At 35.8% G+C, this 25,768-nt stretch overlaps 1 protein-coding gene across 4 annotated transcripts in view; it reads left to right on the top strand.

Moving 5' to 3' along the window:
• Positions 1–25,768, top strand: part of APP (amyloid beta precursor protein) — a 174,443-nt gene that overhangs the window by 47,191 nt on the left and 101,484 nt on the right. For all 4 annotated transcript variants that reach the window (XM_072614921.1, XM_072614925.1, XM_072614923.1 and 1 more), the window contains exons 3-5: positions 5,473–5,602; positions 19,658–19,770; positions 21,524–21,717. In XM_072614921.1, coding sequence (XP_072471022.1) covers positions 5,473–5,602; positions 19,658–19,770; positions 21,524–21,717 — 437 coding nt within the window. The remainder of the gene's footprint in view (positions 1–5,472; positions 5,603–19,657; positions 19,771–21,523; positions 21,718–25,768) is intronic.

Raw genomic sequence — 25,768 nt, 5'->3', positions numbered from 1 at the left:
TAATGTGTACACTTTCTAGTATGTTGTTGTAGCTGATCTGCTAGTATTTTATTTAAATTTCTTTGTATTAGCATTCAGCAGATGTCTCTAGTTTTCCTTCTCTTCTTTTTTCTCTTCCTGGTTTCGATGTCAAGATCATATTTGACTTGCAGATAAAAGGGTAACTTTTCTTACTACTGCAAAAACTTTATGTAGTTTTAGAATTAATTGTTCCTTTAGTGTTTGATCATATTCATTTGTAAAACCATACAGGGGTTTAACTTTGAGAGTCCTTTTTTGTCTTCTTCAATTTCTTTTTCAGATATTGACTATACGATCTATTTCTTATTCTGTAGATTTGAATATTTTTATATTTTGATACACAGTTCATTCATCCTATTTTGGGGACATATAAACAGCCAAAATAATTTCTTTCATTTTCTTCTCCATTTGGTAGAAATTATTTCTCATTTTTTATACAAGCAATAAAACTTCTTCCTCCTTTTTAACTAGATGCTAGTTTTTACTCACCAGTGAAATTACTTTGCTTGAAATTTTGTTGAGCTTTTCTTAGATATTTGGAATTTCCACTTTGGTGTTTAGTTTGAGGTTTTTGATTTGTTACTCTAGCCTTTCTTTTTTTTTTAATATTTACATACTCAATTCATCAACTTGTTCTTTTTCTTTTTGCTCAGTGAAACTGTTAAGAGACATAAAATTTTCTTCAAAGCCTATTCTGCTTGCGTTGCATAAATTTTTTGGTATGCCTCGTTGTCATACTCTGTAATGAAATTTTTTTTATTGTTTCTGTTATTTGTTATTAGATCCACTAAATCTTTCAGATTTTTAATCTCCATTTGTACTTTAATCTGTTCTTCAGTTACTCATTTTTAACACAAATTTGCTATATTCTTATTAATCAATGATGCATTTAATATTTCCTCTTTCCTATATTTGAATATAAGATTTTTATGCACTAATACATCGTAAATTTTTGTAGAGGTACCTTTTATGTTGAAGAAGCATTTAAAGTCCTTTCTGTTCATATTCATTTATCGCTATTATTTATCATTCCTAATTTTTCTGAAGTCCTGAAGCCCTTAACATTCTTATGTATCTTTCAGTTAGATTTTGTGCTGCTCTAAAAGCAGTACCTTGAGGAGCCATACTAGTCCCTTTTACTGATTAGTTCTGTCTGCAACTTGAGAGCTTTCTCTTTAAGTAACAAAATACTCTGCTGTGTATGTGTGTGTGTGTGTGCGTGTATGTGTACATGCACCAACACGTGTGTATATATAGTATTGAAATTGATTTAAGTCTTTAAATACTATTGCAATTTTCCTGATTCTCTCTTTTTATCATTTCTATTTTTGCTGTAGCTGTTTTGTATATGTACCAACAACTAAGTGACTCAGATAGAGTGCTGGATCTAGAGTCAGAAAGACCTGAGTTCAAATCCAGCCTCAGACACTTACTAGCTATGTGACCCTAGGCAAATCACTTAACTTCAGTTTGCCTTAATCCATTGGAAAAAGAAATGGCAAAACACTCCGTATTTTTTGCCAAGAAAACCCTATTGTATTGGTATGCTATGGTCCATGAGGTCACAAAGAGTTAGACACAATTGAACAACAAAGCATAAGCAATTCTGTTCCTCCCCTTCCTTTCCTCTATTTTTCATCTCATGCACCCCTGTCAAATAGCCGTTGTCTCATTTTTCTTTCCCTAATTTTTTCTTTTTTTCTCTTAAGATCATCAAAACAGAAGAAAACCACCCCCAGCCCTGTTAGGGTTCTGAGAAGATGTTTACTTGAACACAAATACATAGACTATTGTAGTCTCTTCCATTTGGCTAAGTATATTTGCCTTTCTCTGTTTCTCTTAACTCTTGTATTTATATTTCACAGTTTCTGTTAAGCTCTGACCTTCATGATTGCTTCGAAATCCTTTGTTTCATTAAAGGTCCATTTCCCCCCTTTAGGATTAGTTATGATGGAAAGTAGGTTATTCTTGGTTGTGAGTTTTTATCTTTTCCTTTTGGGAATCTCATATTGCAACCTCTTTTCACCTTTATAGTTGTAACTTTCAAGTCTTATGATAACTGATTTTAGCTTTTCAATCATCAAACTCTTAATTTTTGGCTTCTTGTAGTATTTTTTTCTTTGCTTTGGATATACTGAATTTTGGCATTTTGCTGGACTGGCATATTCTTCCTATTTTCACTTTGCCCTTTTATTCTGATAGATCTATGCATTTTTCCTTTACAATTTCTACAATTATATTATTCAAGCTTTTTTTTTTAAAGTTATGATTTTTCAGGTAGCCCAAAGATTCTAAGACTACGACCTACCTTCTCCTTGATTTCTCCTTGATCTGTTTGTGTTTTTTTTTCAGGACAGTATGTGTGGGTATGGTATATATCTTTTTTTTTGTCTTTTAATTTTATTTTCATATTTTTTTATTCTCAAGTTGTTTCTTTATGTGGTGTTGTTATTCACTCATAACCAAATTTATGTGTGGTTCATCCTAATTTTAAGGGAATTAAGTTCTTAATTAAAGTTCCTCATCATCTATTTTAAACTATTGATTCTTCTTGCCATCTTTTCCTGCCTAGATGGCATTTTATATTTTCTGTTGTTTTATTCTTCCAGTTACTCTTATAATTTGTGTTCAAATAATTGTTTTCTATGAGGTTGATACTTGAACTTGTAGAATTTCTCCTTTCCTCTGGATTTACCTTGTGGGCTTATCTTGGTCCATAATATTTCTTTATTATCTAAGTCATTTGTTTCCATTTATATTTCCAGCCTTCATTTCTGAATTCAGGTTTTGTACTTTGATAAGAGTGCTACCTTTCATATTTTTTGATGGGTCTAGGTAGATCTTCTTGGTCCTCTGAGTTGTGACCAAGATTAGGCCCTACCATTTCAGGAATTTCTGACTTTTGGCTCAGTCTCCTATCTGCTGATATGTCTTGAGTTTCTTGTGCAGTCTCCAGTCTAGAATTAGCTTCATCCCTTGCTTTAAACCTGACAGACCCTGACTGGATATTGTTGATAGAGCTTATAGCAAGTTTTCTGCAATGACCCTAGGTGTTTTACTTCTTAGCTGCTGCACTGGCCCTTTCTTCTGTGGTTCCTTGGGAAGTGCTGCCTGGGTATTAGTCTGACTCTGCCTCCTGACTGTGGGCTTGTTTATACTTTGTGCTGCTTGGATTCTGGGTTGTCCCTCTTTCCTGCTGTTCCTTGGGTAGGGTTGTGTGGTGTTTCCTGCGGTTAGAGCTGTGCATATGAGGCAGAAGCCTGAGAGGTTTTGGGGTCCTGGTCTTCCCTGTCTTCTGATATGAGTCTGACCTGTCAGTCATTTGATAAGTATTAAGCACCAGCTATGAGCCCTAGGGCCTATACTAAGTGCTGGGGATACAGAAAAGGTAAAAGACAGTCTCTGCTCTCAAGGAGTTAACAGTGTAATGTAACCCTGGCCCAAGATCCATTGGTATGGGACTCTCCTTATTTGTGGAGATGAATTCCCTGCCCTGCATGAAGAATGGGAAGGAGTTGGCCAGAACAACTGAGCTCTTCAGTCTTTGAGAGTCTGCTTCAGGACTCATCAAACTGAGATTTCTGACTCTTCAAATGTGAGTCACTTGAGGCATTTCTAGTTTCCGGTTCCAAAAGAGAAAATGGAAGAGGTCAGTTATATTTCAAGTTGTTGAAGGAAAAGGCTGAGAAAGCATGAGAGGAGCAGATAGTTTCCTTTATGTCCATATCTCCAGGTTGGTACTCTAAAGATTGCAGGCAAATTCTCTTTGGGTGAGATCCAAGATTCAGTTTCTCTTGGTTGAGCTGAGTTATCTCAATCCCAGTGGGAGAACTCCTTCACTCTATATTGTCTGGCATCTTATATCATACCTTCTTTGATTTCTGTTTTGCTATAATTTAGATAAATGTATTTCTTTACTATTTGCTATGTGTGTTTATTGTAGAACTGGTATTAGGTAGGAAAAGGGCCATACCTTGGATACAGAGTTTGGGATCCCTCTTCCCCCTGGTAGTGACAAAGTGATCAGAACTGAACCCAATCATATCACTAGATTAGCAATATTTAAGAGAACAGAAAGAAAATACCATAAATCTTTTCTCTCTCCTTTCATTCTTGCCAGGAAGTGAAGTGAGTCCTTTCAAAGCTAGAAATTTAACCTGAAGCAACTCACACTGAAAGAATGTCAAAGAAGGCTCAAAACTTATTGAGTCTTGAAGAAGGTTTCCAAAGACTGAATGAAAAGTTCAGCCATTTTTGCCAACTTCACCCCAACCCTCACAGAGCATTCATCTCCACCAATTAAGAGATGGTCCCATATCACCGGGGCTTGGAACAGAGATTATACCAGCGTTTATATTCTTTGCATTCTTTTCAGATTCCAGTAATGGCAATCTTTCTTGGATTGGAGGGAGGGACTTGTAGTTATCTCTCTTTTCATTTCTTTTGTCATTATTCCTTCTGGTTCATTTTTAGAGCTTTTTCCACTAGATATCTTAGACTTCTAGAGGCTCTATGTGGTGACACCTTTCCATATTTCCATGGACTTTTAAAAAATTTTCAGCATTTAATGGTTGACCCTCGACCCCGACTCATCCTATGTACTCTTTGTTCTCTGGCTTTTCTTGACACTCTTTTCTCTTGGTTTTCCTCCCACCTGTTAATCCTTATTGATTACCTTTTCCAATTCCTAGTTTGAGTATTCCCTGTGGCTCTGTCCTAGGCATCTCCAACTCAAAATGTACAGAATAGAATTCATTATTTTTGCCCTCAAACACAGCTCTCTTCTGAACCTTCCTAATTCTCTAATTGGCAGAATCAGCTTTTAAAAGTTCATTTATTCTAGTCACCCAAGTTAGCAACCTTGTCCTCAGCTTCTCACACTGTATCACTTCTCCAGTCAATTGCTAAATCTTAACTGTACCTGCCTCCCCAACATTTCTTGAATCTGCCCCTTCTTACTACCATAGAACCACTATTATAGGCACTGTGCCAAATTTTCTTCAGAATGTTGTTTAATTTTTCTTTATATAAAGTATAGGAATAAGAATCATTGACACACAAGAGAATACAACAATAAAACTGCTAAATGCCTCTAAGACAGGGATTTTTACATTCCCCCACAGAACAGTGCTACAGTATTCCTTTGTAATAGTAGATACATAATACAATTTTAAGTGAATTATCACAGTCAGCCTCAACATTAAATTTAGACTTTTTATTCTATATTTCAAAGTATCACTGATCACATTCTTCTCCTTTATCTTTTGGATCAATGTGGAAATTTTCATTTTACATTTGGATCCATTTAGAGTTCAGATCCTTGGCTATGGGATGATTCAGGTCATCAGAGTGATGCTAGTGTGAAATTCCAAATACAAACTTTTTTACATTTCTTTACACAGAATCAAATTGGAAGCTGTTAAAATAATCTTCATGTGTATTTTATACCAGGTCTATCCGGAACTCCAGATCACCAATGTCGTGGAAGCTAACCAGCCAGTGACAATTCAGAACTGGTGTAAGAGAGGCCGAAAGCAGTGCAAGAGCTATCCTCACATTGTGATTCCTTATCGATGCTTGGGTGAGTTCATGGGAATGTATGTTTTTCAGTATCTCTAATTATTGTTACGTTGGGCAATTTTACCTCTGTGCTTCTGAATTCCCTCATCTGTAAAATGAGGGAGTCGGACTAAATAGCCTGGAAGATGCTTTCCAGCTCTGAATCTATTGTTATGTGTCCTATAACACAAGTGAAGTTGGACTCCTTTTAAGCTTCTTGTAAACTTAAAAATAAAGCTTACAGATTTGTAAGCTTGTAAATCAAGTCAGATTAACAAGAATTACTTAAGTACCTGTTAAGTGCCAGATACTCTGCTAAATGCTGGGTATCTATAGAAAGAGTAAAAAAAAAAAAAAAGCCCTTGCTCTGAAGGGGAACCCACAGTTTAATAACAGAAGGTTATTGTAAAGTAAGGTTATTGTGAATTCAATCTTTATTTCTGTGCAATGACCTATTTTATTTTTCAACTAATTATTATTAGTTTTGAAGATTCTTTGAAGAAGAAAATATATATTAGTTGGATCAATAATAAAAAAGAAAACAGCTAATATTTAACATTTACAAAATGTTTTATATGCATTTTCTCATTTGATCTTCACAACAAACCTATGAGGTAGGTACAACTATTATGATCCATACTGTCCAGAAGGAGAATATGAGGTTCTGAGAGGTCAAATGAATGCTGAGGTTCACACAACTAATGAGTGGTAGAGAAAGGACTTAAAATCAGGTGAGTTTACAAGTATAGCTCTCTACTGTAGCATAATTGCCTCTTAACAAATACCCAGATCATTCCTGTCTGAATTAGACTGTTAAAATCTTCAGTGTAAATTAATTTCTACCTATTCGCATTACATGAATACTGCACTATATAATTATTCAAATTATATTTATAGAGAAAGTCTAGATAACTACAATAACCCATATAGTTGTGCCAGTACTGATTTGGGGGGAAGTTCTGTGTGCTTATCAGCAACCCATAATACTTTATTTTGCATTGAGTCAGATGGTTAAAACTGGAAAAAATCCTAATACTTTGCCAGTATGCAAATTCCAGTCTTTTTAAAAAACTGATTTTATTTTTTTAGTATTGCTGTGGTTTCTCAATATCTTCTCTCCCCCTTCTCCTGCCAAATACCCTCCTTTATAACAATAGCAAAACAAGTATTTGCAAAAACAAACAGTGCCACATTGATCATGTCTGACAGTAGGTACCTCATTTTGCACCTGTGGTCCACTACTGACAGGAAAGAGATATGTTTCAGCATTCTGTGAGTCAGTTATTTATCTTTCAGATTCAGATTAGTTTTACAGATGTTTCCCTTTGTCTTGTTGTGGCATTTATTAGAATATAGTTGAGTACATGGGGGAGACAGAAGATGGAATTTGGAGTCGATCATGTATCTGGAGTTGAAAGGGACCTGAGAAGCCTCCCCTTGTTTTACAAGTGAAGAAACTGAGGCACAGGGAGGTTAAGCTACTTGCTCAAGGTTACACAGTTAATAAGTGGTGCTGAGGTGAGATTTGAACCCAGATCTTCTGACTTCAGAATTAGTGCTCTTTCTTCTGTGCCACTTAATTCTATTTATTTTATTCTACATCCATGCATATGTCTTCCAGAATTTTTCTGAATGTCTTGTATTCACTTGTTAGAGCAAAATAATTTACCATTTCATTTTTATTGTGTTGTTGTGTTCATCCTTCATTTTCGAAGCAGACCATGACATCAGAGAAATGATGACATGACTTGCACTTGACTTTGTTTTGAGTGAGGGAGGGCTGTGCAAGTTCACCAGCATCACTTTCTCCTCCTGAGCCATCTGGATCCAGTGACCGGATATTCATCAGGATGACTGGAGAGGGCCCAGGATGCAATAGAAAACCTTGGCCTTTCTCACCTAAGGCCTATTCAGGTAGTCACATAGAGTGAGGTGATGCCCATTCAGAGAATAGGCATCTTTAAGAAGTAATGAAGGAATAGCCCCTTTAATGAGCAAAAGAAAAAAATATATAAGTAAATCAGGCTGGGAGGGAAAAGAGCAACAGTTATTGATAATCACTGAAGCCAGGAGGGTCCAGAGAATAGCCATGAAGTAGAGTTTGGGCAGGGATCAGAAAGAGAGAGAGGGACAGAGGGAGGGAGGGGGAGAGAGAGAGAGATCACATTCCACAGCTTTGTTTTCAGGTACGGATAAGACATGTGTTACATGTGTTTTCTTTATACCATCAATTTTCTTGAGATATATGCTTAAGACTGTATTATGCTTTTTTTTATATACATAGCAAAGACTGTTGCCCATCTGTAGCTGGGATGTACTGTTGTCAGGTTTGAAGGAGTGCAGAAGAGCCTTTTCTTCCTGCACTCTTCTCCAAAGGAGAAGCAGGAGGTTTCCTCACAGAGAAAGGAATGCTGGGCTAGAATTGCATTTATATGCTCCCTTAAATATTATTAGTCTAGGAGATGTGATTTTAAGGTTCAAGCTAAACTTCTGATTGCTATTCATTAATGGAGAAAGAAGGGCCTAAGCTGTGTATCCAAGGCTTGACTTCTTTCCCACCAAATACAAGTACCACAGTGAGCACACATGTAACCAACAGACAGCAAAGAAACTCCATTTATCCAAATCAGCAGCAAAACAGAAATTAGAGAAAGTATATATATGAGAATATGTACCTGATATTATAATCAAAGAGCTCTCCCTCAGAGAGCAAGATAACTTAGATCAATCAGGAAAGAAAGTCACAGGTCTCATCCAAAGGGCAAATTCTCTAAGTCTCTGAGAAGAGGTACATGTTGGAGACTGTCAGCCTCTTCCCAAGTTTTTTCTTTCTTTAGCAACTGGAAGTGAGGGATGGCCTTGTTCATTTTTTACTCTCATCCAAAGAGACTGCAGAACCTGAAGACATTCAAGAGACCCCAAGAAGGTCAAAAAAGTGAATCTCTTTTCTCTCCTGCTCTCCCCAACTCTTCCCTGCCCCCTGCCCCACACAGATGTGGGGCATGATCCCACCAATGAGCAGCAAGGTCCATACCAGTGGACATGAGGATGCTAGCTACATATAATTCCAAAATGTTCTCCAGAATGGCTAGACCAATTCACTGTTCTACTCCTGTTTTAAAGTACTTGTCTTTTCACAACCCCTCCATTGTTGACCATTTCAGATTTGATGGTTTATGAAATAAAACCTCAGAGTTATTTCAGTTTACACTTATCCTATTATTTCTGATTCAGATAAATTCATATGGCAGTGGACTTTTTCCATTTATTCAGAATAAAATTTCTGGTTTTGTGACCATTTATCTATTGGGGAATGGCTCCTAGTATTATATTCACCCTCGGTCATGGCTTTGGAGTCAGTCTCAGCTCCTTCCTTTAGCTCACCCCACATCTCCATTCGGTTACCAGACCTGGTTCTACAATATTTTTCACACCCACTATTTCAGGAAGGTCCGTGCTCCATGCTTTACTTCAGTGTCCACTTTCCCACCTTACCTTCTAGTCTGTTCTACCACCTTGCTCCTCCAGGACTACTCTTTATTCTCCTGCTTCCCATTTTGGAAGCATGATGCATGACCAAATACTCTGCCATTATTTCTGGATGAGGTGCCACTCTACTCTCCTGTGCCCTCCCTCACTTATATATTTTGTATTTCCCAAAAGAAAATAAACTCCTTGAAGTCGAGGACTATCTTTGCTGTTCTATTATAGCTGTATTTGAGTGCACAGTGTAAAAAAATTGCTTTTGTTATTCATTTATTTCTTTCTCTCTATTAACTGGTTCTTATCATTGCTCTCCTGGACTATTGAAATAGCCTCCTAATTGGTCTTTTTCTGCCTCAAGTCTTTTCCTTCTCCAGTCTAGCCTTCTTACCACCATCAGACTGACTTTTCTAAAGTACAAATTGGCTTATTCAGTTCCTCCCAGGACTTCTTTATTGCTTTTAGGATCAAATATATGCAACATATATGTTGCAATTTAAATCCCTTTACAACCTAGCTCCAACCCACCTTCCCAGCCCTATTTCTCTCAATTCCAGTGAATTAAATTATCAACTCTGTGCTAATGAATCTTAAATCTCCTTATCCAGCCCATACCTCCATGCTGAGCTCCATTCTCACATCTGCATCTGCCATCCCCTAGACATCTTAAACTCAACATGTCCATTATCTTACTTCTCAACCTTCTTTTCCCCCTTCCAGATTCCAATGTTATGCCTTCTGTCATAGCATACCTTCCATTTGTACTGACTATATCTTGTTCCAGGAGTTGGGAACTTGTGGCCTCAAGGCTACCCTCTAGGTCCCCAAATGCTTGAGGATTTGGTCTGTGAAGTTTGGATTCAGTCAGAGGGCCACACTTGAGGACCTAGAGAGCCACATGTGGCCACCTCTGTCGGCTGTTCATGTTTCCTTCCAGAATGTGAGGGCAGCAACTGTCTTGCTTTTCTTTGTAACTCCAGAATCCTAGCACAGAATAGTTGGTTGTTGACCTTTGTTCTCGAAGAGAACCAAAATGACATCACCATGATAAAGTCAATTTTCATTGTGTCCTACTGTGGCTTCTCAAAATGCTCTACCACAGGTTGGGCACCGATAGTCCGTGTGAATATTTGGGGTGGATACTCCAAATTTGCACCTCCTGCATTTATTTTGTGCTGTCTCAATTCTGCTTTGCTCATAGAGCACAGCACCTTTTCTGATGTGGGCATGCCATGCTGAGTGGTCCTGTGCCAGTGTCTCCCATGTTGCACAGTCAAATCCAAAGTTCTTGAGAGAGACCTTGAGAGTGTCCTTGTATTGCTTCTTCTGACCACCAAGTGATTGCCTGCCCCATGCAAGTTCTCCATAAAATAGTCTTTTCAGGAAGCATACATTTTGTATTCGAACAATGTGGCCAGCCCATTGGAGTTGCACTCTCTGAAGCATTGTTTGAATGCATGGCAGTTTAGTTCAAGCAAGAACCGCAGTGTCTGGTACCTTATCCTGCCAGATGATCCTCAGTATCTTCCTAAAACAGTTCAGATGGAAGCAATTCACTTTCCTGGCATGGTGCTGGTAGGCTGTCCATGTTTCACAGGCATACAACGATGAGGTCAGCACAATGCCTCTGTAGAACTTCAGTTTGGTAGTCAGTCTAATGCTTTGGAGCTTTGGAGCCTCCCAAACACTGAACTAGCTCTGGTAATGTGTGTGTCAGCCTCCTTATTAATGTGTACATCCCTGGAAAGCACATTACCAAGGTAAGTGAACTTATCCACAGCATTCAAAACTTTTCCATTTGTTGTAACTGATGGTTCCACGTATGGATGGTGTGCTGGTGGCTGATGGAGCACCTGTGTTTTCTTGGTGTTGATTATTAAACCAAAATTAGCACAGGCAGCAGAGAATTGATCCATACTTTGTTGCATCTCAGCTTCAGAGGCTGCACTGAGTGCACAGTCATCTGCAAACAGAAAATCATGCACCAACACTCCCTCCACTTTGGTCTTGACTTGGAGCCTTTTCAGATTGAAGAATTTACCATCACTGCAGTAGTTGACCTTGACTGAAAGTATTTGACAACATGGCTGAAAACAGCATGTTAAAAAGCATGGGAGCAAGCACACAGCCCTGTTTCACTCCACTGGTGACTGGGAAGGCACAAAAACATTTTCCACTCTCCAGAGCCTGGGCAAACATGCCATCATGAAATTGACATACAATATTGATGAACTTCTCTGGGCAATCAAATTTTGACATAATTTTCCATAAGCCCTCACAACTAACAGTATCAAAGGCCTTGGTCTATGAACATTGTGTACAGACCTCTGTTCTTCTCCTGGCATCTCTCCTGGAGTTGTTGGGCAGGAAACACCATATTGACTGTTCCTCAGTCCTTTCTAAAGCCACACTGACTCTCTTCCAGGTGAAGGATCAGCCTATTAAGGAGGACTCTAGCAAGAATCTTTCCAGCAGTGACTAAGAGAGAGACCCCTCTGTGATTGTCACAGAACAATCTATTCCCTTTACCTTAATAGAGGCATCCTTGAACCCCTGGGGGATAACTTCCTCTTGCCATATAACCTGGAATATTTCAATCAGCTTTGGTCCCCCTACCTTGTAAATTTCACCTGGAATAGAATCAGCACCAGGTGCTTTGCCACATGAAAGGAGCCTAATGGCCCTCAAAACCTCTTTTTCAGTTGGAAGTTCAGCTAAGGAGGGATTGACTTCAACCAGAGGTAAATGGTCAGTGGCCTCAGCATTGATTGATGATGGTCTGTTAAGAACACTATGGAAGTGTTTAGCCCATCCCTCTAGGATCATGTCCTTATCACTAATCAATGTGGCTCCAACAGCACTGAGTAGCTGTGATGCACCATAAGTTTTTAGTCCATAAATAGCTTTCAGGAAATTATAAAAGTGCTTTGGATTGTTACTATCAGCATAAAACTGAATTCCATCTGCCCACTTACTGAACCAAAAATTCAGCATCTCTCTAAGCTTTGCTTGTACTTTACTTTTGATGGAATTAAATGCCTTCTTAGAGGTGGATGAACTATTCTACTGGATAGCACACAGTTGCACTTGACTGATTAGCTGACTGTCTTGAAGGATATTGTCATTATCTTCATAGACTTCCTCTGAGGAAGGGCCCACCCAGTCATGATTATTTCTGACTCTGCTGCCCCCCTCCTCACACTCCCTTCCAAATCTTTTTTGTGTCCCATCTTCCTATCATACTATAAATTCATCGAGGTCCAGCATCATCTTTCTTTTGGCCTTCAATATTTCCAGCATTTATCACAATATCTGGGAAATAATTGGCCCTTAATAATTATCTGTTGACTTGTAAATACATCCTTTAATCTAATTTTGTCCATTTTCTTCTACAGATGATGGCAGGTAAAGCTGCAATTATTCTCATGGTAGTCATTTTTTCTTTGTATTCATAATGAGTAATGCATACTAATGCTGACTTTTCAGCCTTCTTTATTTCACTTTCTGAGAAGTACTTGTGAGCTGGACTTCATTAAGCTGTAAATTATTTACCTGTTGATTATAACTTTAGATCTACAGGGAGAAGTCCTCTGTTCCAACTCCCTCATTTACAAACGAGGAAACTAAAGCTCAGAGAGATTACACAACATGACTCAGGTCACACACATATCAAGTAGCTAAATTCAGTCACTTGATGCCAAGTCTTGAATCTATTGCGTGGTTCCTTTATCCTTGTACTCCATATGTCAATACTGATGTGGTTTAGGTCTTTTAGTAATGTAGTAGCATGTTCATCAAGACTTGCTGTTTGTAATATTATCATTTAATAGTTATATCCAGTTTAAAAATTCTGTTGTTCATAGTATTTCCTTCCTTCCTTTCTTTTCAATATTCTCCTATTGTTGGCATGATGAAAGATGTTAGCCAAGTATGGCTATCCTGAAAAACACTCCAGCAAATAAGAAAAAGAGTACCAAATAGAAAAATGGTTCATTAAATCAAAGATCAAGTTTCATTCATTCTGGTATGTCAAAAAGACAGCAATCAGCCTGTGGATATTCTGGTATAGGGCTATTCAAGTAGCCTACAGGCCATCATAATCTCTGGCAAACAGGGCCTATAGGTAAAGGGATCTCGGGTTCTGACCTGTTGGAGGCACAAAGTGAACTACTTTGTGGTATAGTTTGAGATCTGTCTCTACAGATGAATTTTATTATTGTTTTTCTAGATCTACAAAATAATGTTTTGGTAATTTGATACTATACTGAATAAGTAAATTAATTTAGGTAGAATTGTCATGTTTGTTATATTGTCCTGACCCACCCATCTGCAACTAATTAGATCTGTCTTTGTTTCAGTAAAGTGTTTTGTAGTTTTATTCATATATTTCTTATATGTGTCTGGGTATATATAAGCCCAAATATTTTATAGATTCTATACCAAGTGGAATTTCTCTACTCTCCATCTGCTGGGTTTTGTTGGTCGTATACAAGAATTTCTGACAATTTCTATGGATTTGTTCTGTGCCCTTCAGCCTTCCTGAGATTATTGCAGCAATTACTCTTTTTAGTTGACTCTGAGATTCATATCTTCTGCAGAGATAGTTTTCTGCCTGTGTTTATTCCATTGTTTTCTCTTTCTTGCCTTGTTACTAAACTTAGCATTTCTAGCATCTCATTAAATAGAATGATTGTAACAGGCATCCTTAAACCCCAGGTTTTATTTGAAAGACCTCTTACATGTAGTGCTGGCTTTTTAGTCTAATGGATACTAGTTACCACATTAAGGAAAAATCCTTTTATTCCTATGCTTTTTTTACATTAATGAGTGGATTTTGTAAAAAAAAAAAAAAATCCTTTTCTCAGCATCTGTTCATATGATCAGGTAGTTTTTATTATTCATCTTTTAATATGGTTTGCTCTTTTTATAGTCTTCCTTATCAATTCCTATGAATTTCTAGTTTTAAATCCAATATGTTCATATTATATGATCTTTTTAAATAAGTTGTAGCCTGTTTGCTTAGATTTTACTTAAATTTTTTGTCGGTGTTCATTAGAGATATTGGTGTGCAGTTTTCTTTCTCTGCGTTATAGCAAACCATAGGAAAAAAATTGGAAGTTTTCTTTATTTTCATAGTTTTGCAAACATTTAATGTAATATTGGAATGAATTCTTTTTAATGTTTGTCAGAATTCGCTTGTAAATCCATCTATTATTTCCCACTTGACCCTTTGAGATTTCATTTATAGCTTGTACAGTTACTTTAATTTGTTGTTGATACTTTGTTTAAATTGTGCCCAACTTTGTGACCCAATTTGAGGTTTTCTTGGCAAAGACACTATAGTGGTTTGCCATTTCTTTCTCTAGCTAATTTTACAGATGAGGAACTGAGGCAAACAGGGTTAAGTTACTTGTCCAGACACAGCTACATGTCTGAGGGAGGATTTGAACTTATGAAGATGTCTTCCTGATTCCAAGGCCAGTGCTTTATCCACTGCACCACCTCGATGCCCCCTTGGTTGTCTATAGGCATCCTGTATTTGTGATCAGTATCTTTGGTTTAGATAATGAGCATCCTCATTTAATGTTCTTGTTTTTTCCTTCTCTTCTAGATTGTCCTCCCTTCTGTGAAGTTATATTCAAACCCTACTATTCTCCCTTTTGTTTCTTTGGTCAGGCTAGTCATTACTCATTCCAGTTTTTGCTTTGTTTATTATTTTTCCTCTGTAATCCATCAGCTCTGCTCTCATTTCTCTTATGAACCACTCAGGAATAGTGTGTTGTGGCTCCATATTCTCCCCAGATTCCACAGGGTCTTCTGTCTCATCAAGTGGATCGCTTTCCTTCATTTTTCAGTATTTATTTGTAGATGCCTGCACTCACTTACTGTACCACATTTCCTAATGTTGTTATTGTTTTTCATACTGATTTATATGTTTGTTTCCAACATCTTTAAGTTCTCTTCTTCCCAAAATCTTTGATACCTTCAGTGTTCTGTACCAATCCCTCCTTCCCCCCGAACCTGTAGGTTTTTGCTTTGGAGAGGCTGTGACCTCCCAGTCATCTTTCAGAGCCAGTGCAGATTTCTGCTGTCTGGAGTTGGGATCTCCACAGCACTGGAAAAGGGGAGTGGAAGACCAGGGACCCAGGGGTAGGGATGGGTTTTGTTGCAAACCTGGGTTTGCTGTTGTAGCCTTGTTGCCAGTAGCTTACAAGTTGGAGTAGGAGTGTATCGTGACTTCATTGTTAGTAAGCATTAATGCATTTTAAAAAAAATGTTTTGTTGGTTTTTGGGTGTGTGGGTGTCTGTGACCATTGAGACAATTGAAGTCACTTTATTTTGGGTGCATAATTTCTATTTTCCAGGGGTTTGAGAGGCAGTGGAAATCAGAGAAACTGTCTACTCCATCTTGTTGCTTACTTTGGACTTTTGAGGATTTTGTAGTCTGTAATTTTGCTGCTGCCATTATTTCAATATCATTGCTGATTCCCTACAATTTTCCAAATATACCACACTATCATCAGATGGGGAGGGATAGTTTTCTCTCCTTTACTTTTCATTATGCTTCTAATTTCTAATATCTTTTAGTTCTCCTCTTGTCTTACTATTATTACTAACGTTTCCAGATATATACTGAATAATAGTGGGAAGAGTGGGAATCTTGTCTGCACTCCCATCTTTACTGGAAATAGTATCCCTGTTGTCTTCACTGCCTACTTTGGGTTTTAGACGAATACTTTTTATACTTTGTTAAAGGCTTTTTCTTCATGTGTTGAATGATCATGTGATTTTGGAAGTTTGGGTTTTAATTATTTTAATCAATTATGTTAACCTTTTTTCCTTATTGTTGAACCATCCAGACATTCCTGGCATAAATCACACTTGGTCATAATGTTTGATTTTTAGAACAAATTGCTGTAGCCTCTTTGAAAGGCTCTTTTTTTTTTGACTCAGTGCATCCCGAGTCATCTCTGGTCATCCTGATGAATATCTGGTCACTGGATTCAGATGGCTCTGGAGAAGTGAGGCTGATGACAGCCTTCCCTCACTCAAAACAAAGTCATGTGCAAGTCATGTCATCATTTCTCTGAAGGCATGATCTTCTTTGCAGTGAAGGACAAACACAACAATTCATCAATGATATTAACCTCTAGTTTTACTTGTGTGTTTTATCTTTCCTTTGTTTGGATATTAGGACTATATATGTCATTAAAAAAAGCTTCTGCTAGGGCACTTTCTCAATATTTAAGAATAATGTGTGAAGTATGGAGAGTAATTTTTCTTTAAAAGTTTGATAGAATTCTCCTTCGAATCCATCAGGACTAGGATTTTTTCTTTGGTGGTTCTGTTGAGGTTTAGGGGTGCTGGGACCCAGAAATAGTGACATACGAGTTCTACCTCAAATGACTTCTACCCAAGCCTTCTTTTAGCCAGAGACAAGGTTTATTAAAACACAGGACAGGTTGGGCATGATTCTATAAATCCTCACTTTGGTAAACAAGATTCTTTTTATAGGAGAAAGATCTGGATGAGAGTCGACAGTAGACTGGGGTGACTGGGAGGTAACAGAGAAGGACTGGGTGCCCCAGGTGAAAGCCACGGACTGAACCACAGGGTCAAGGACAAATGGGGTCTAGATAGGATCTGGGGTAGGAAGTAGCCAGGAGTGATCCAGAGGTAATAGACTATGAACGGCTGGGCTAGGTTAGGGGTCACAGAATTGAGAGATTGGGTGTAGGCCAATGAAAAGCAAGTTGAGAGGGTTACTGGGATGAGTGGATGCCTCAGCCAAACACCATAGACTTGACCCTGTAGTCAGATTCAAGGAGAGTTCAGGGGAAAGTTCAAAGCAGGGAGAGGAGTTTCCAGGACCTGTATTACAACTAATTCTTTTTCATTTTTCTGAATTTGGGTTACATAAAGTCCTTAATCTAATTGTGTGATTTTTTTTTTATTTTTGAAGGTATTCCTCTGTTTCTATTGTGTTCTCAGTTTTTTGGCCTATAACTGAGCACAATTTATTCTGATTATTCTTTTTATTTTGTCCTTTTTTATTGATTTCACCTTGCTCATTTGCTATTGTATTTATTTGTTTTTTTCTTGCCATCTTCTTTTTAATTAAGTTAGCTAAAGGTTTGTCAGTTTCATTAATCTTTTCTAAGAACTGGGTTTTCATTTTATTTACCATCTTTATGGTTTTAAACTTTTGTTCCAATTTATCTATTTCTCTTCTAATGCTTAACATCTCTTCTTTTGTTCTTATTTTAGGCTTATTTATTATCTTTTTGATTTTTTAACATACATATTCATTAATTCATACAAGTTTATTAATCTTTTTTATTTGCATTTTGTTAATGTATATTTGTAAGGAAATGATTTTTACCCTCAGGACTATTTTACCTGTAACCTAGAAATTTTGGTATATTGTTTCATCATCATTTCCTTTCACATAATTATAAATTATTTCTATGGTTTGTTCCTTGACTTGGTTATTATTTAGGATTCCATTGTTAAGTCTCCATTTGGGTCTGTAGCTTTTGTTTGTGGTTGTTAGACTAACAGCTATTTTTGATTGTTTTATGGTTGTGAGTGTCACAAAATAGTTTTTAAAAAGACAGATTTATAATCCCATATTACCTTCAGTGTCATAAAAGTTGAACAAACTTAGTTAAGTGGAGTCATAATCTAATTAATCTGACTCTACAGGTAAATTTAATCAGGTTACAGATTTAAAACTCCATTCATCAGAAACATTTTCATCTTGGATCTTAGCTTTCCTGTGTAGTCACCTGATCCTTGGAAATCTTTTCCCTTGGAAACTTTGCACTAGGCCTTCTTATTCCCAGGGTATCTCTGGAGTGATATTCTCCTAGTAATGCAGTTTACTAAGGCCTGCCTAATAAAACCTCTTACATTTAGTCTTCCAGTATCTTGAAAACCAGCTCAAACCTTATGGAGCTAACTTGTCCTGTCATTGATCTTAAGAGAAATATTTGAAAGCCCCCCCGACACACATATGTGTGTGTTGTTGCTTTCTCAAAGTGAAGTTTTTTCCATTACAATTTAAAACTTTTACATTTTGTCAAAACGCATCTTTGTCCTAATTTCCTATCCCCACTTTGAGGTTTTATGTGTGTGTGTGTGTGTATATGTATGTGTATATGTGTGTGTATATGCACACACATATACATATATATCAAGTGTGTATATATATTATCATATTCAGAAAGAAAAAGATACTTAAAGAACTAAATCTTACACATGAATATATAACTGTTAATGATCACAAGTTCAGAATAGAAAATTAAAAACAGTAATATCTTTTATACTTGCGTCCCATTATAGTAAATTAAATATTGAGTATTGCAACAAGATTATATGTGTGTATATATAATTTATGTATGTATATAAAATACATATGTGTGTGTATGTGTGTATGAATATTACCAAACTTTTACAATTTGAGTTGGTATAGAAATTTTCTGTGAAAGAAAGGAAGGACAGGTTTATAACAATATCAAGACTATTTCTTCAAGGGCGTAGATTGAATTGACATAAACATAAGATAAAGCTTCCTTAGTTTTGTTTGATTCTGAGTAAGAGTCATAGTTGACCTTTATTTTGTAACAGCTGATCCAGCAACAAAGTTCAACATTATCCGTAGGGTATCATATCCAGGCTCAGAATTAACCAGGTGGGAAAATTTCCTGTTCAGAAAGGAAATAGCATGGTGGAGAAACTGAGTCAACAGGATCCTACCACCATATATATAGAGTTCTCCTCTCAACCTTTCCATGCACAAACATGTACTTATATCAGTTCTTAGATCATGCTCCCTTTAAGAAGCATATGGCTTCACTTAAATGGTTGATTATTGACTTAATGACAATTCAAACATCATACCTGAAATTAAAACTCAGGACAATATCAATTTATAGTCCCAAGAAATTTTACCTCAAATAGCAAGTTTCCTTAATCCCAGTTTAGGGCTGATTACAGCTATTATTTCCTGCATTTTGTCGCAGTAATAGTTAACAATAAGCAGAGATAAGGCCTTATCTTATTCATCCTTGCAGTATTTACTTTTCCATGTTAGGTGAATGGCAGTTTGTTGTATGGTTAGGTAGTGTTTTACATATTTACCTTTGAACTAAAAAAGTTTTAAGTCCAGTCAGGAAAAAAAAATCATAAAAAGTGTACAATTCTTAGGTGAAGCAGAATTCATTTCTGGTTCCTTGGTAGGATGCAAAGGCTACTTGTAACACTTGAAACAGAGGATTATTATTTTAATCATAAAAATCTTAAGTGTTATTAGTACACATGGGAGAAGCTTTTTAAAAAGGATAAAAAATTGCAAAAACGTCAGAAGGGCCTTCAAGAATATTTTTTTCTAATAGGGTAGTAAAAATGGAACAAACTTCTCAGATGATACTGTAGAACAATTATTTAGAAAATAGTTATCTGTTGGGTTTAGCTGCCTAAAAGAAGACAGAGCAGATAGTCCCTCAAAATTTCTTCTAGCCTTTGTAACTCTTCAGTTCAAAAGTCTGCTACAGTGTAGAATTAAAGCTTTCGTTTTTGCCTTTTCTTTCAGTTGGTGAGTTTGTAAGTGATGCTCTTTTAGTCCCAGACAAATGCAAATTCTTGCACCAGGAAAGGATGGATATATGTGAAACTCATCTCCACTGGCATACTGTTGCAAAAGAGGTAAAAATGTGTGAATTTTTTTCTTTTTTCAAGTTGTAAAATTTGTTTGGCATGTTAACATGCATGTGTGGGCAAATGTATGTACATATGTGTATGTATGTGGTATCTATCTAATGATATTCTAGAAAATATTCAGAGGAAATAGCTATATTTTTAAAATTTCCGTGGATAGTAAATAATTTGTGGAAAATTGGACACAACTTATTGCGTCGCATATCTAAAGTGATATGTATTTAAAATAAAAGCTATAATCTAAAGTTTACTATTGCTTGCTAAGCTTAATGATTTAAAATATTTTTCAGAGTTTTTACTTCATGTTATCTTTTAGATAAAATACCTTTAGTTTAATTACCACATTTTTTCTGAGACAGTAGTGTTTTGTTTTGTTTTGTTTTAACAAATTGAGATCCGTCAGCTACTGTTGTCAGACCATTGAGAGAAGATAAATTTGAATCCAGTTTTTTAGTTATATGTTAAAATTTCAGTGTACTATACCGCGCTACCATCCTGCCTCTTTGTAGGTGTCCTAGGAAATGCTTTCAGAGTACAAACATGGCAGATATTCTGGCATAAGAAGGTGATAGGTTAGAAACCATTTGAAGGTTTAAGGTGTAATTTCATAGATAGTTCACTGTCACTGTGACCTCCAACTTGTAACAACTAAAAGATTTATGTTCCTTACATTTCCATCACCTTTGCTCTAGAACCGATCCTTTGAGGTGAATGAATTCAAAAGGGCAGAGAATACACGATCTGTGCAAGATTGGAATGGTAGATGCAGATGGAGTCTTCATAATTTTCTAACCATATTTACTGAGTGAAGCTGACACTTGTACATGTATGCCTTTTACAACCTGTGCATATGTACCTCTCAGCACTTAGAGCAATACTCTAGCTCTGGGTCATTGGGTAAAGCTCTGACTCTCAGTACTGCTACTTCATTCTCAGTGTTATTGCTTCTCTATTGATTAAAATACTTATGGAAGAAAGATTACAAAAACAAATTTTTGGCTGGGAAAAAAGAAAGATAGTAGAAAAGTTAGGATTATTCAGAAAAAATCAAATAAGTACCATTTTAGAATCCTTGTAAATAGGGGTTTCTTCCCTTCAATATATAGTTGAAACTCTGTTTTCCACAGTAGCTCTGTAAAGACATGTGTGAATTGATTTTTTAAAATAATCATAGGTTTATGGAATACTAAAGATAGGTGGGGTCCTAGAGACCATCTGGTCCAGGAGTTCTAAACCTAGTATCCTTGAACTTTTAAAAAATATATTATTTTGATAACTATTGGAATGTAATTGGTTTTCTTTGCAGTCCTATGTCTTTTATTTTTTTTGTATTTGAAAAGATGAATCTGAGAAGGGGTCCATAGTCTTCATTAGCTGAACAGAAGGGTCCATGACCCGAAAAAGTTTAAGAACCCCTTGTCTTGTCCAGTCTCCTCATTTTATGGATAAGGGAACTGAGACCCAGATGGTGATGCAACTAGTTTGTGTCACAGCTGAAACTATAATCCTCACAATTAAGAAATTGAAGGGAACTCATTCTCATAGAAATCCTATAGCGAATTTCCTTCCTAAAGTGTTATTTTGTAAATAACATCTTCCACATTTATCTATTTTAATCCTGTAGCTTTTGTATATGGATATTCTTACTGAGACATATCTCTCTATTGGTCATACTTCATTGGTTATGTCAATATTTAACATTTTTTTTCTTTGTTCCTCTTACTCTTTAAATTTTTTTTAGACTTGTAGTGAAAAGAGCATGAATCTGCATAACTATGGTATGCTGCTGCCTTGTGGAATTGACAAGTTTCGTGGTGTAGAGTTTGTTTGTTGCCCATTAGCTGATGAAAATGACAACGTTGATTCTGCGGATGCAGAAGATGATGATTCAGAAGTCTGGTGGGGAGGTGCAGATGCAGATTATGCTGATGGAAGGTAAGAGTATGCAATTTTAATCCCACCTGAATGCTTCACTTTGATTTACTGAAAATATGTTCTAATCTCATATAAGTAGAATAGAAAATAAGAAATTTTTATCTCTTCTTAACTCATTAAAAACGTTCCTAAAAGAAATACATTTTCCCGATGACATTTAAAAAAATGAAATGTATAATTTTTAAAAATATTTTTAATGATGTCTTTTGCTACATTACCAGTTTCAAAAGTAACTTTCCCCTGCCCTCTTTAGAGACATCCCATATAATCAGTAGTATTTCTTTAAAAGAAAAAAGAAAAGAAAAAAATTTGCTTATTCATTGATATGTCAAAGAACTCAGAAAATATTTTCAGGGTGCCGTATCTGTGGACCTCTCACCTCTGCAAAGGGATGGGGTGGAAGTGCTTTCTCATGTCCTTTCTTTCAAATCATACTTGTTTATAATCTTGCAGCAGTCAGATTTGATTTATGTGTGTGTTTCTTTCCATTTGTATCGTTATAATCATTGTGTATGTACAGGCTACACATCTGGTCACGTAGATCTTTCTGTGCTTTTGCATTCATTACAAAACACATCATTTCTTACAACATAGCAATGTGAATGTATTTCCATTACATTCATGTACCACAATTTGTTTAGTCATTCCCCAGGAAATAGACATTTACTCTGTTTCCAATTCTTTGCTATCCCAAAAAGTGCTGCTTTCAATATTTTGGTGTATATAGGAACTTTCTTCCTTGGGGAATAAACTGAGTAATGGAATCTCCGAGTGAAAGAATAAGGCTATTTATTTAGTTCCCAAATACTTCGTAAAATGGTTTTTATCAGTTCACAGCTCTACCAACAGTTCAACAGTGTATCTAACTTCCCACAACCCCTCTAACATTGACTGTTGCTGTCTTTTTGTCATTTTTGCCAGTTGACCAAGTAAGAAATAAAATATGAGGAATGTTTTGATTGCTTTTCTCTTATTAGTATTTCTGAGCATTTTTTCATGTGATTGTTAATAGTTCACAGATCTTTTGTACACATGTGTATGTGTGTATCCATGTGTATATGTGTGTACATGTGTATGTGTATGTGTGTACATGTGTATGTGTGTGTACATGTGTATGTGTATTGTGTACATGTGTATGTGTGTGTACATGTGTATGTGTATGTGTGTGTACATGTGTATATGTGTGTACATGTGTATGTGTATGTGTGTATCCATGTGTATATGTGTGTACATGTGTATGTGTATGTGTGTGTACATGTGTATATGTGTGTACATGTGTATGTGTATATGTGTGTACATGTGTATGTGTATGTGTGTGTACATGTGTATATGTGTGTACATGTGTATATGTGTGTACATGTGTATGTGTATGTGTGTACATGTGTATATGTGTGTACATGTGTATGTGTGTGTACATGTGTATATGTGTGTACATGTGTATGTGTATGTGTGTGTACATGTGTATGTGTGTGTGTGTGTGTACATGTATATAATTGTTTATATGTTGTGAATACCAAACCCTTATCAGAGAAATTGGATACAAAGATTTTTTTCCCCCCATTTGATCACTTCTAACCCAGGCGCATTAATTTTTATTTTTGCGGAAGCTTTTCAATTTAAGGTAATCAAATTTATTTATTTTATCTTGTGTACCTGCTTCTTTGTGTTGTTTGAGTAAGAATACATCTCCTACCCATGATTTTAACAGGTATATGCTATGCTGCTCTTTTAATTTTTTTAATGGTATAATCTTTAACAGTAAGGTCATATATTCGTTTAGAATCTATTGTGAAATATCACGTAAAACATTGGTCAGGGTTTCATTTTTATCAGAATGCTTTTCAGTTTTCTCAGCAGTTTTGGGGATATGTGGAATTTTTTCCCAAGTAATTTGTTTTGTTTTCTAGTTTATTGACTACGGGGATACTGAGTTCCATTGTTTCAGTTTTCCCTTGTGTAGTCTGCTCCGTTGATCTAATTCTCTGCTTTTTAACCAGTACTTGATGGTTTTAAAGACTTCTGATTTGTATTGTATTAGATAATAAATACTGTATTTATTAAATTATAATATATTATTGTATTATGTTTTATGTTTATCATATATTTAATTATATCACACATTACATGTATTATATACTGATTTATAGTAAATTGTATATTTTATATAATATTTATTATATATAAATATTTGTTTATATAGTATTTTATTATATTTTATGCTACTGATCTTTATTATATATTAATTTATTATATTATTATAAATTTTATTTATTACATTATATTGTTTCTGTTATGTTTATTATATTAGGCTGATTTTATTATGTTAATATATAATACATTATATTGTGTATTTATTATTTTCTATTCCCTCTTTTCTTACCTATTTTCATTATTTTCTGTTACTTTATCAATTACTATGAAGTACACTTTTGAGAACTTAATTGATATGACATTAAAAATATAAATTAACATTGTAGTATTGTCATTTTTATCATATTAGTATGCTTCAATCATGAGCGCCGAGTATTGAAGTTCATTATTTCTTTAAGGAGCAGTTTGCCGTTGAAGCTCAGCCAGTATTTTGTGTACTTTGGTAGATTGATTTCCTAGATACTTTTTGTACTTTGTAGTTATTTGGAATGAAATTTCCTTTCCTATTATTGCCTTTTGAATTTTTGAAAATTATTATTTTAATGCTGTTAATTTTTGAAGGTTTGTTTTGCAGCCTAAAACTCTGCTGAAGTCATTAATTGCATCAGTATCTTTACTGATTCTCTAGTATTTTCCAAGTAAACCATCATATCAGCAAATAGGAATACTTTCATCTCTTCTTTATCTTTTTGCCTTTAATTTCTTTCTTTTGTCTTAGTACTAGTCTGTCCAGAACTATATTAAAAAATAGTGGAGAGAGTACACATCTTTGCTTTACTTCTATATTTATTAGAATATCCCCATTGCAATATGATGCTTGCTTTTTGGATGGATACTTTTTATGCTATTAACAATGTTCCTCTATATGCCTATTTGTAGCATTTTTTTTCAGGGAGGTGGTACAGAGTACTGGCCCTGGAAGACTTGAATTAAAATCTGACCTTAAATACTTAACTAGCTTGTGTGACCCCGAGCAAGTTGCTTAACTTCTGTTTGCCTCAGTTTCTTTATCTGTAAAATGGGGTTAATAATAGTACATATAATCCAAGGCTCTTGTAATAACCAAATGAAAGATTTGTAAAGTGCTTAGCAGAGTGCCTGGCACATAGTAAATTATAAATTCTAGCTATTATTAATAATAAAAATAATTGCTATAATTTTAGCACAAGTGTTATACTTGGTTAAAGACTTTTTTTCTGTGCTTACTGAGATTATCATGTCATTTGGGGATATTTTGGCTAGTATGTTAATGATAAACCATCAACATAACCGCTGTTTTTCTGAAATCTGCCTGCTCATTATGGCACAGCAGTATTCCATTACATTCATATACCACAACTTGCTCAGCTGTTCCCTAATGATGAGCATTCCCCTGAATCTCCAGTTGTTTGAACCACAAAAAGAACGGCTATGAATATTCTTGTACGTAGAGGTCTTCTTCCATTTTCATGACCTCTTTGAGGCGTAGCCCTGGTCACAGTGTGGCTGGATCAGGGTTCCTCCCTTTACCTCTTCTCTCATTTTTGTTTAAGCTTTCTTCTTCCTGAGAGATGATAGTGTTCTTTCTTTGTTAACTGTTGATTTAATTAGGATACATAGCATATTCTCCTCTGTCTTCCTCACCTCACCACTTTAATGTATAATTTAGTCCCTTTAAAGAAATTGATTTACCTCCAGGTTGGTGTTGTGAGGTTTATTCTGTAATGCTTCAAGTCTGCCTCTCCACCGTCATTTCTATTTGACTTTCTTTTGCCCTGCCATGTCTGTGTACATTTGGAAAGAAATCTCTTAATGGTCTCTCTTGTTATTTTGTTGTTGGTGTTATTCCTGGTTGTTGTATTTGTTTACCCTTCTTTTATCTGGAGGATAAGAGAAGCAAATGATTTCTTTAGATGTTTTT

The sequence above is a fragment of the Notamacropus eugenii genome, chromosome 5 (assembly GCF_028372415.1).
Source record: "Notamacropus eugenii isolate mMacEug1 chromosome 5, mMacEug1.pri_v2, whole genome shotgun sequence".
In the NCBI taxonomy this organism is placed as follows: domain Eukaryota; kingdom Metazoa; phylum Chordata; class Mammalia; order Diprotodontia; family Macropodidae; genus Notamacropus; species Notamacropus eugenii.
The sequence above is the reverse complement of the archived record's forward strand: the minus strand, read 5'-3'. Positions and strand labels throughout refer to the sequence as shown.